The sequence below is a fragment of the Varanus komodoensis genome, unplaced genomic scaffold, assembly GCF_004798865.1.
Source record: "Varanus komodoensis strain SLA01 unplaced genomic scaffold, ASM479886v1 scaffold25, whole genome shotgun sequence".
Lineage (NCBI taxonomy): Eukaryota > Metazoa > Chordata > Lepidosauria > Squamata > Varanidae > Varanus > Varanus komodoensis.
Window position 1 is genome coordinate 11464842 of NW_025335661.1, and position 12432 is coordinate 11477273.

Consider the following 12432-nt stretch of genomic DNA (forward strand, 5'->3'; position numbering starts at 1 on the left):
AAGACTCCAAAGCAATGTGGTGCACTCTCTCTTCCTCTCCATGTATTTAGCCACTGTCCACACAATTAAAATGATAAAAATAATGATTAACATAAGTTAATAAACATAAGTTTAATAAACATGATTGTTGCCCACTCCACTTACAAAATCCATAGGCTTGTACAGTTCAAAAGTAATCTCCAGAGCTCAAGGGATTGCCGGAAGAAAATGAAAAAGAATTACCAAGTGTCTCATGTCTATGTCTTCAAAGCAAAGGCAACCAATTTATGCCTTGGTCTTACTCACTGAAATGTAGTTTGCATATTTTATTGTTCCTATCATCTTGCTTGTTACAATCCATCCAAGGAGTTCTCAAAGAACATTAAGTCCTACAAATAAATAAACCGTGAATGATGAGGAAGATACAAAAAGGCAACAATTAATATCAAAAGGCTGACTTGTAGGGTTTCATTACACCAAAGCCTTTTTGTACTTTTTATTAGGCAGCAGTTCTTCTGCCTCTGAGCAAAGAGAGTTTTGTGTAGCAAGAAATCAGAGAGCTTTAAGTATCAGGAGAGTGTTAATTCTATCCTTGTTGGACTAAAAAGGTGGAGTAACTCCTGGATCATTATGCACCTTTAGAAGTTTTATACCACTGCTCTTCAGAAGTGGTGGTGGGGAAAAGTACCCCCCCATACACACACACAAAAGGTCTGACCTATCCTCTTTACATGCATATTTTTGTGGAAAATATTTAACATTGCCTTCCCCAACCTGGTGCCCTATAAATGTTTAGGGTTACTCCCTCACATCAGCTCCCCTCAACCTGGCCAATTATCCAGAATGCTGTGAACTGTAGACCAAAGCAAAGCATGATACCAGATTGCTGAAGGCTGATTTAGAGCATGAAATGCAATGCATGATGAGGGCAGTAACCAGGATGGTCGCTAAAGTAAATTGCATTGGGCAAGTATAAGGGATTTCTAGCATGAATTGTGTTTACGGGTGTGAACGTTTTCTCAGAAATCTCCCATTCTTCCATGCCTGTATTGTAAGCCGCCCAGACAGCCTTTTGGGCTATAGGGTGGCCTATAGATATAATAAACAAATAATACTATTGGCATTGTACGAGAGGGTTTTTAAACTAGTGCGGCATAATTTACATTACTGCTTGTGTGTTATAAATGATCTTGAATTTCATAATCTCTGGAATACGCCAGGACTATGTGTTGTTCTTCAGTGTGTGGATTGGCAAGGATTGAACCCAAGACCTTTTACACATGGAGTGCATGCACGGCTGCTACTGAGTTATAGTCGGCCTGTTGGGTTAACTGCGTCTCTTCCACCTCATTTGCACACTAGTTTATGCTCAGGCTTTCAAGCCTCTCCAAAAGGCGAAGATCACATGGTTTTTAGAAAGGTGCGAGCACTTGATACATAGAAAAAACTGTATCTTCGTGTGATAGTGTATATGTGATTGACGCTATCTCTGTGCTTCTTAATTTATTTTTTAATTTATCATATAGATAAATAATTCTTCATGCAGTTGTGAATCATGCACAGAACTGATCATGGGAGTTTAGCCAGTGCGCAACTAGTTTGTTGGGTTTGGCAGTAGAAACTCATGAAACATAATAATTTTGGCTTAACTCATGAAACATAATAATTTTGTCCCCAAGATCATGCTACACTGAAGATCGTGTAGGAAGGACGGCATAAAGAATGGAAGGACTTTGCCAGTTTTTCTCGTTTGCTATACTTACTAGAAGAAAGCAAGCACCAATCATTACAGCCTTAATTTTTACATCAAGATCTGCAGGGACCTGAATACCAAAGTTGGCTGTATTGGTAAAGATGTTGTTGACAAAGCCAGACCAATATTTGGAAATCTTGCCAATGGTTGACATGTCATTTAGAGATTTCACCTGCAGGAAAAGGAAAATAACAGGCTTGGTGTAAAAGGAGTACATACAGAATAACCCTAAAGTATTTGTGGATAAATGAAATTAAACATACTGGCAGAGAACAATGACAGTGGAGCTATTTAGGAGACAACAAAATAATTTAAGAATTAGGAGCTCTAAATGACTGGAATGAAGAATGGATATTTCAGTTGCATTATATGTTTAGGGCATTGTCAAATGCTTTATATTTGGTACAGGTACCTCCTACAACACCTTCCAAGTAATGCCAACCACAGGCTGAACATAAAATTCAACTGTCTCAAGCCAAACACCCGTTTAATTTTACTCACCTAGTTACTATTACTAGTAATTTGTGAACCATTAAGTATTACAAATGAGAAGAAAAATCAACTTTGTGTTCAGATATCCCACTATCAATATTTTTTCTGGTGCTTTTCAGCCTTCAGCTACTTAAAACAAAACAAAATATGCATTGAAAAATAAGCCTACCTGAAGATGGATTTAGCTAAGTAGCCATGCCACATGGGTGATGAGCTAGCTCATGGCCCAGCCCAGCCCTCACTCCAGACCTGGCTAATTATACCTTTAGTACCATGAAGTTGGGTGTGTACAATATTTGGCCCTCCAGATATTTTGGCTTACAATTCCAAACAGCCTGCCAATATAGGCAATGGAGAATGATCATGGGAACTTTGAGGACCAAAATCTATCGTGCCAAAAGTTGCCCATCCCAGTGTTAAGTGATGGTCCACTGCAATGGAGATGCCATGGACATGTGGTTGACCACTGTGCAAATACAATGCCATATTAGAGAGTCATTTGGTCTTTCCCAGCCTAATCTTCTGTTCTCATCCATCCAGCCATCTATCCATCCAGTATCTATATTGTCCAATAGTTGAAGATCTCTAGATGGTTTAAGCCCTACAAATACAATAGGATAATGCAGTATAACAACACAAATAGAAAATTATTATACACAATCAACCATAAAATTCCAGGACCTTGTTCTGGACATCTTTATTATATGTCCCTATGTTATTTTAGAACCTCCCCAAGGACATAGGGCCAAAGGCCAGCCATATGCTGGAAAAGCCGTCATCTTCTTCCCATGTTCAGCTTTCTACTGAACAGCATCAAAAAGTCACATAGTGTGGAAGTCATCTTGACCTATTCCAGTCCTCCCATCATTTTGCCTGACATATCCAGTGCAGATTTAAAATGCAAAAACCTCAAATACCAGGCAATGTTATTCAAAGTACCTCAAAATCAACATCCCCAAAGCAACCACATGTTGCATAAGGGCCAATTATCTTCAATATGTCTTCTTTGCTTGCATCTCTGATAGTGAATTTAGGCAGAAGAGGGTCCCATTTCTGAACAACATAGCCAACTGTGGTTCCAGGAGGAGACTGGACTTCTAGCTGTGGAACAATACAAAATATGATAAAACATGAGGCTTGCAAACATAATTGTAAAGTTTAAAAAGCAATCTAATACAGAATGTGTGTGTGTGTGTGTTCAAATATAATCACTTATCAGTAGGTAAGATCACCATGGATATCAAAGTGCACATATAAAAATGTGTTTTTAAATAAAATTGATTATTAGTAGGATTTACTCACCTCTTGCAGGTAACAAGGAAACCAGCAACTATTACATCTCAAAGGTCTATTCACAGTGATCACCTCTCGACCAGTGTTGTCCGTGATTCTCATAGTGAAAGACCGTAGCGGTGCACAGAAGTTACGATCAAAAAAGCCATTTTCTTCCACTGCAAAGTAAACTCTTTGTCCCATGTGGTTTTTAATCTCATACTTGCTGCATGTCTCAGTCCCAACTATAACTAAATGAAGTCAAATGTGAAGACCTTTATTTCATGCAATCGCCATTATTTGAGATGCATCTAACGACCATTGGTACAGTGCTACATGTAAAATTGCTACTTTCTGGATCAAATGCTTATAATAGCCTTCCAACATCAGTTCACCTGGCACCTTCCTTACAATCTTTTGGGCACCAGGCAAATATTTTCCAGATATTTTAATAATTAATTTTACCTATATAAGTTTTAATTGGAACTAAATTACATTTTAATCTTTTAAAATTTCAATTCACATTGTTCTTAACTCTCTCGTTACTGTTTAAACTCTTGGCTGTATATTATATCGTTATGAAGTGTTTTTTTTTTACTATTGGTTTATTGTTATGTATATTATTATTTTATTGTTTACTATATTGGTATATGTTTTGTACCTACCTAGAGAGACCTGTTGGACTATTGTTCTGTGGAATATAAATTTAATAATAAGTACGTAAATAAATAAATAAACCATCTGATAATCATGTGGGCTGCTAACACCCTTGAGGCACGATCTAGCTACATTAAAGAACTTAACAGTGTTTACAACCTTAAATGGTTTTATTCTGGTTTATTTGAGGAGCTACCTACACCCTTATTAACCTGCCCATGTTTTAAGGTAACCTTTAGATACCCTATCTAGTAAAGGCACTTGGCACATTACTAAGATTAGTCAGGTTGATGGGTACTACAAGGAAGACCTTCTCATTGGTGGCCCCTCATCTATGGATTTATATCTGTGGCTATTTTAAAAAGAGGTTTATCAATGTATTTCTTCTCTCAGGCTCATAATGAAAAAGATTGCATGTAATCAGTTCCTCATAGATATTGGAAATTACCTTTTATTTTAAATGTTTTATGTTAAAATGGTCTACATTTAAAGGTGTTTGAAAATCTATTTGATTTTGAATGCCACTCTTTGTATATTCACATGGACCATACAGAAGCAGACTTGACCACCCCCAAGTTAAAGTGTGAATTACCTTGGAGTAGTTCCACTTGCTGGTGAATAATTATCTGGTCCAACTGTTTAAAAAAGGACAGTTGAAGATATTTAGAGGTGTTCATATTGATCAATAGTCAATACCAATAACTAGCTCTGTTTTTATTATTAATCACAGAAGTAGTTCAGTACTATTAGCACAGTAATGCAATCTCTCTTGTGCTGGGAGGCAGAAGAAATTAGCTTGAGAAGAAGTGCCGAAGGTACTTGTTTTGGCAGAAAAACATTTTGCTAATGGGGCAATCTGAACCATCAATTCTGATGGGATTTACACTCAGATAAGGATGTATAGCAGGGGTGGACAATGTTAGGGGTCTGGGTTTCACATTTGTCCCCCACCAGAGCCCTACAGGGACCCACCAACAGTGCGGCCACCATGCTGAATTGGCAGCAATAGGACAGTGGGGACCACACCAGTGGTGGTGATGAAGGTGACATGCAATGCATCAGCCTCAGGTTGCCCACTCCTTGCAGCCTAAAGAATGTGCAGAAGATTCATGTCAGTGCTTCTTGGAAACCACACGTGGTTCCAATGCATGCGAGGAACTGCCATACCTTCCTCATTAGCTGAGGAAAGACAATGCATCATCTGCAGCAGCAATATCTATCATATTCAGATGCAGTGGAGAACAAAATGGTTTCAAGCACTGAATTGGGTTGACTGGGCATCATGAGCATGATATGGAGTATCCTATTTGTAGGAAAGGATCTCTCTAGAATCACTAGCCAGTCTGATATGAATGCATTTTTTCCATACGCTAACAAAGTTCAACCTTAAGCCAATAAACAAGGCCCATTTATTATGTTCTCCCTAACTGGAATGTTTGAATGAAGCCACATTGTGAAATGCCTACTTTAAGCAAGATCGGGTATATGGCATTGATGCTTTATAAACTTGAGTTACGAATATTCCCCAATTCAGTTTGGAAGGCAGGTGAGTTGATTTTATCATATTGAAGCCTCATTTATTGAAATGACTTGTGGACATCCAGAACAGCTGCATATTCAGAAATACAAAATATTGGCTAAGATAAGGAATGTGATGTATGCTTACTTTTCAGAAATGCAACATTCAGGAAGAAAATGACATCAAAACCAGAAACATGAATACCAATAATGACAAACTGCAAGTGGGACCCTTTGATTCTCCTGAAGTTCTTCCTGTGTTTCATGGTTCAGAAAAGGCAAGTGAAAAAATGGAGCAAATGCCAAATGCAATTCTTTAATTTTTATATATATATATATATATATATATATATATATATATATATATATTGCTTTCTGAAGCTGTTCTGCCCTTGTTGTTGAACAGGCTTCATTTTCATGGAGTATTTGGAAGCGTTTGATCTGATCTGATATTCCCAGGCAAGAAACCTTAGATCTGAGTACACTGATGGCATGACAGGAGTTCTAAGGCTTCATCATTTAGATTTGATTCCACCCGAGTTTGGTCCAGCTATAAATCAAAAGTTTTGCTTTTTAGAAAACCTCAAAGCTGACTTTCATTCTACAAATCTGAGCCTGCAGCAGAATATCAGATGGAATAAGAGGGTCCTCTGCATGGAGAGCTGGAAAACAGCAAAAGTGGGGGAGCCTAAAAGAGGCGGTTCCCTAAACTTTTGCTTATCTCACAAACACCATGCAATAAGATTAAAAATGGGTAGCTGTGCTGGTCATCAATCCATTTATTCCAAATCTACAGCAGACATGAACAGATTTCAAAGTAGTTAGTAGAATGTTGGAGCCATCTGCAACAGACTCAGATAAGTCTGAATTTCTTGCAATCTGCCACTTGGATTTTGTTATGTGATTTTTAGAGTCTTTCCTATGTGATGTAGAATCCATCAGGCTTGGAGACTCATTTTATTTTGCATATGTTCCCTCAAATGTAGATGCAGAACAATCAAACCATCTATCATTTGCACAAATCCCCCTATAAAGCATGAAAATACATGTTGCAAGGGGATTTGGACATTCTTGGCTCATTTGGGCATTTTCAGGAGAGCAGATTTGCATGAACATGTGCAAATGCATTTGTACAAATTCTGAGGCTGAAAACTGGTGCACAATGGGGGAAAATTCAGTTAAAAATCTGAAAATCCAGCACAGCAACTTTCTCTGCAGTCCACCCCGGAGGCACTTTGTACCATCTTCCTCTGTCTTTATCATCTCCTTTTTAAAACCCCTACCCTGTGAGCAGCCCTATCAGTACATTCATATCTTTTATTAGCATTCTAAACTGTCAACAAGTTTATATGTGGGAAGAAAAACAGGTTTAAATTTTGGACACATCCAGGTCTTCCAAAGAAATTCCATGTAACAGTTTGGAGAAAAGAGAAAGATGTCCTTTTGCATAGAATTTAAGCAAGCCTTCTGCAACTTTGGGTGTGCCAGACATATTTGGGCAGCAACACTCAGAATTCCCAGTGAATGGCCCTTCTTGATGAGAATTCTGGGAGTTGTGGTCCAAATGCCTCTGAAGGCCACTAGGTTGGGGAAGGCTGCTGTAAGCAATTCAACCACCGGAATCTTTTAGAAGGATTGTCAGGATACCACTACTATTTCATGGATTGATCATCCCCATGAGCAAAATGGATAGAGGACTAAACGTACCATGGAACAAGAGAGAAACTTTGCTACTCCTTCAAAGAAGAAATCAGACATGGAATGGAATTGCTTAGTTAGAACCACACTACTATCTACAGCAGAGGAAGCAAATTCTGCCACCTTCTTCTTTACTCTAATGCAGTTTTCACACTCTGTTGATGTGTGACAACCTCGAAAGGCTTTGTAAAGGCAATTTGTAACTACCCCAAACACGACAGTGGAGAGGAGGCAGAGTTATCCTACTTCCCTGAGGAGAACAAATGGTTGGAACAAAATTAAGTGAAATGTGGAGTAAATTTCAAGGCAATCAAGAACATCTGATGCAATCTCAAAATGATAACCACAACAAACAAAACCTCTTTTTACAGTTTTTCAAGAAAAGCACAGCAGATTTTGTTATGATGGAAGTAAACCCTAAGAAGGGCTTTTCTAATTTGAGAAGAGCAAATCTGTGGTCCCAGCATAACATCTCAAAGACCAGTGGGTCCTTAGCAATCCCCCCTTCCAAGGCTATAGACATCCCTACAACCTTGGAAAGGGGACTCTGGTATCTGCTCCTTCATCCCCAGAAATAATTGTCCCAGCTGTTTCTCTAGGTTGCGAATGCAGCCTTGGAAGGAGGGAAAGGAAGAATTCTGGTGGGAAGGAAGTGAGGACGTAAGGATGTGAAGAACCCTCCAGTCCCAGGCCCAGTTTTGCCCCTGCAAGCACAGTGAATACAGAGGATAGTGAGGTGAAAATCTTCTCCATCTTCCTCCTGCTCTGCATTGGATACAGAGAAGCTTTTGAGTTCAGAGGCCTGCATTGCAGACCTGCAATGAGTTCAGAGGCCTGCATCTACAGCCCAAAACATTGCATCCTCAGGTTTGTATTTGGAAAGAGTATAGGACCTGGCTTAAGTATTCCAGACCAGGAGGTAAACTGGCAGGAAGTTGGGCTTGTTTCCAGATGGTGGTGTTTTCTGAAGGCATCAGTTGAGCTGGAAGTTCTGGAGAACCAGGCAGAGGATCTTGGATGATTTTTTGAATCTGGCCTGGAGAATCTGTGCAAAACCAAGTGAACAAGTTGGTCATGAAAACTGGCATTAGTTTGTCATTTATGGTATTACTGGATTGTAGCCCATACCTATGAAAAGTTATCTGTTATAACGTGTGAGGTCTCAAAGAAATGTACATAAGATGTCAGCTCTGATGTATTATTTTGTGCCACTTCAGTCTCAGGGCTAACCCACATGGTAAAAAGAAGAGGGATACCATGTGGATTCAGACCATAAGGCACTATGTATATTTGTGGGAGGGTTTGGCGAGGCACCACAGTGGCCCTTCAGTTTCAGGGGGCTACCACATGGAAGATGGAACAGATTTGTTCTGGTTTGCTCCAGAACCCAGGGCCAGAATCAGTAGCTCAAAATTGCAGGAGAGTGGATTTTGGCTAGGAGACATGCCCTCGTAGAGAGAGCTGTTTGACAGTGGTACAGATTGCCTTGGCAAGTGGTGAGTTCATCTCTGATGGCATTAAACAAAGGTTCAGTAGCCATCTGTCAGAGAAGTTGTAGTTGCATCCAGCATTGAAGAGCCTGCATTAAGGGGGTGGGACTTCATAATCTCCATGGTCTCTTTCAGCTCTGTGATTTTATGCTGTAAGCCACTTTGAGAGACTCAGCGATCCTTTGTAATAATCCCTGTTAGCCTAATTTCTCAATGAGTTCCAAGCTTCTCTTTCTAGCAACTCATCCCCATGTTCATCTTCAATAGCAGTCTTCCAACCCACTGCCCTCCAGATGTGCTGACTACAACTCCCAGCAGGCACCACCCAGTCACGCTGGCTGCGGTATGCTGAGAATTGCTGTCTGATTTATTATGCCCCATATCCACACAGCAATCTGCATGCCCAGTACTGATTATGTGGTTTCCAGTCCTCCAGCCTGCCTACCCATCTCCCACTCATCTCCTTTCATGTCACAGGAACCTGAGACAGCCTCGGTGCTCCTTTCCCGATCATGTTCTGTTTGATCTTCATACTTTCCAGGATTCCTGAAGAGGTCAGGCACCCCATTCAGAAAACCCCTTGCATGATGGGATATCTTTTACAATTTGGACATATCAACTAATTTCTCTTCTCTGCTCTTGTGGTTTTAAAAAGAGGCTCCTTTCTATTATTTGGATGTGAGCCTGGCTGTTTCATCATGTAATCATATTTTGATCTTAATTTATCATTGCAGCCACAGCTTTGCTTCAAAGACCAAGCCACAGGAAGAAGGAGGAATCCCTTTGAATTTCTATCTAGCTTTTTAAAAATGTATAACTGGGTCATAAATATTTCATCTTCTCTCCTGCATCATTTTACCTCACAGAATCCTGTTGTTGCCAAAACTCATGTTACATGAAATGGCGTGAAGTTTTACTGGCCCAGTGCTAGTGTCATCTTCAAGGAAGGGGGGAGAAAGAAGGCAAAATGAAGTCTGCCCTGTCAGTCAGACTTAAACTACAGAAAATCAAGCAGCAGGTGCACTAAATATTCATGGAAATCTAAGTCCTTTTGAAGAGTGGTGTGTATTATTTTGTGTATCTGCAGTGTTGGTGCATTGAGGATTTTATTTCAGTCATTTTTACATGCATAAAATATACTATGTTGTGTAAATAAAGCACTTGATACAATAGCAATTTTGTTGTTATTGTTGTTATTTGACTTACACTTCTTTGTTGTTAGAAGTATATTACTTCAAGTGATTTTGCTAATTCCATTTATATGCAGAACTGTGCTTTATTTGAACACAACATTCTGCGTGTGTGTGTGTGTGTGTGTGTGTGAAGTGCCTGAAAATATTTACTATGGATTTTTCTCTTCATAATTTAGAAGAGAAATTCCAGTTTAGAGCTGGGAAAACCGGCTCTGGCTTGTTTGCTTGTTTGTTTTTTAATGGTATTAGAAAGTGTATTAATTCTCATGCCCCAAGATGACTACTTGTTTGATGACATTCAGTGGCTGCCCTTAAAACTGCTCAGCAGAACAGATGATTTCTTTAAAGGAGCATTTTATTTATCATTCTTTCAGGGACATGGAGGGGGTGGGAGAAGAAGCTGGGTGTGTGAACTTGTTAGTGCTTCTAGAATGAGCCCATGCCAAATTTTAACACCTGTACTATTTAAAGAGGCAAAGTGGTAGGTGTGAGAGTAGACTTTGACTTCAATTTTAAGTGTAACATTTCATCTTTCTTGCTTTTTTTTAAAGGAAAGAGCTTGAAAAGCTTTTCAGTTGGCTGCAATTTTCACCTTTAATGAGAACGTAGCTGTCTCAAACTAAAAAGAAGACATGACACAAACTACCCTTCAGTCCGATTGCACTTGCTTGTCTTTTGGAAGCTCATTAACAAGAATTTTTTCAAGCATGTTCAAATGATCATTACTTGCTGATGCAATCTTTCTCAAGTGAAGTATGTTTGAAGGATGCAAACCTTTTAATGGAAGCATGACTTTTCCATGATCCTTATTGTGTTGAATAAAGAGCATGCGTCCATATGCAGACTGAAGCAGGCACTGAGATGGAACCAACATCACACATTCATAAGGAAATGTGGGTTTAACTTTGTATATTATATTTGACATTCTATTATATTCTGCCTCCATTTGCAGCATTGTCAGAGCTGAAATTACCATGTCTTGGAATTGTCACTTTCCCTATTTAATCAGATTGCTGATTGCTGTATACTATTAGGGGTAGCCTTCTTTTTTAAGTAAACATTCCTTTATAGGTTATATATAATCACTTACCTTGTGAGGCCATGAAGCTGCCTAAGTCACTCCTTCAAAGGAAGCCAGGCTAAAAGAAAAGTCTTTTCTTGTTGCAGGAAGGGATGGGGGGAAGCACAGCATGCACAGACTTCAAAAGGTGTCTGTCTACTTCATGTCAGGTTACAAAAGAATGGTAAGGAAACACAACACCTTTCTCATATTCCTGTTCACTGCATTTTGTGGGTATGGACAATAGGGGGAGATGATGCTTGTAAGCAAGGGAATAAAAATGTTCATTTTAGAGACTTTTCCACCTGTGTGAACAAGAAAGCTAAGCAGGGAAATTACATTTGCAGAATACCTGTTTGCATTAAGCAGTTGGGAATGCAATCTGCTTTGTTGCATGTATTGTCTCTTAGATATTGGTGGGCCACCAATGCACTGAGACCAATTCACTGAGAAGAAGTATGAGCAGGGAAATGTCTGTCCAGAGCTAAATGCAATGCTTTCTGTTGTAGAGAAGGATGAAGCATGTAAGCGCAATAAAGGTTTTGTCCTACCGTCAGCCTGTGCTCGTCAAGGGTGATTACTCCTTTGCAGAATGAAATTATTTCCAGGAAATAATGACATCTGCCTTGCACACTGGAATGCAATAACTGCTATGGAAATGGAATTTATATATGGAGATCTTGCTTCAAAATGGAGACTACATCATAAGGCTAATGGTTCCTCTAAAAGCATAAAGGGAGATAGAGGGAGAGAGAGAGAGTAACATTGAGTTGCCTGCTCATATTTCTCACTCAAGTGACCAAGTTGCCATGGAGATTGTATCAGTGACATCATAGGCATGATTCACAAGTATTAAGTGACCATACAAAGGGCAATACAAGAAAAAGGGTATTGTACAAAACTCAAGAGATGTAAAATCACAATTATTCTTCTTAATTGTAGTCTATACTCATATTTTTCTTGTGATGTCATGGCCACCACAGATGCATTCCTTTGTGGTATGAGATTCATCAATCTTTTTCTTGCACTGATAGGAGTTTAAAGCATAATTCCAGTTATAAAGTGTGCTCACACATAACACTCCCTCATTCAGAGTTGATTGATACATTATGTCTGTTTTACACTAGCAAAAGCAAGCCATTTTCATATGGTCTCCATGCAATAAAAGTGATAAACAGACCAGCCTCCGGGATTAGGCATTTCCATGAAGGATTTTGGTTAGGGTTGTCTGGCAACAACTCTTAGCCATGGGAAGGGGGTCAGACAAGCATGTGTGAAGTGGGTTCTGGGGCTCCATGGACTACTCCTGCCTCCCAGTGA

At 39.3% G+C, this 12432-nt stretch overlaps 1 protein-coding gene across 1 annotated transcript; it reads right to left on the bottom strand.

The window, feature by feature from the left end:
- Positions 1 to 329: 329 nt before the first annotated feature.
- On the bottom strand, positions 330 to 11155 carry PLSCR5 (phospholipid scramblase family member 5). Its single transcript, XM_044432943.1, has 7 exons — positions 11143 to 11155; positions 8263 to 8414; positions 4746 to 4788; positions 3527 to 3747; positions 3164 to 3325; positions 1743 to 1904; positions 330 to 368 (listed from the first exon to the last, which is right to left on the bottom strand). The coding sequence occupies exons 1-7, from the start codon at positions 11153 to 11155 to the stop codon at positions 330 to 332; spliced, it is 792 nt and encodes a 263-aa protein (XP_044288878.1).
- Positions 11156 to 12432: the final 1277 nt, after the last annotated feature.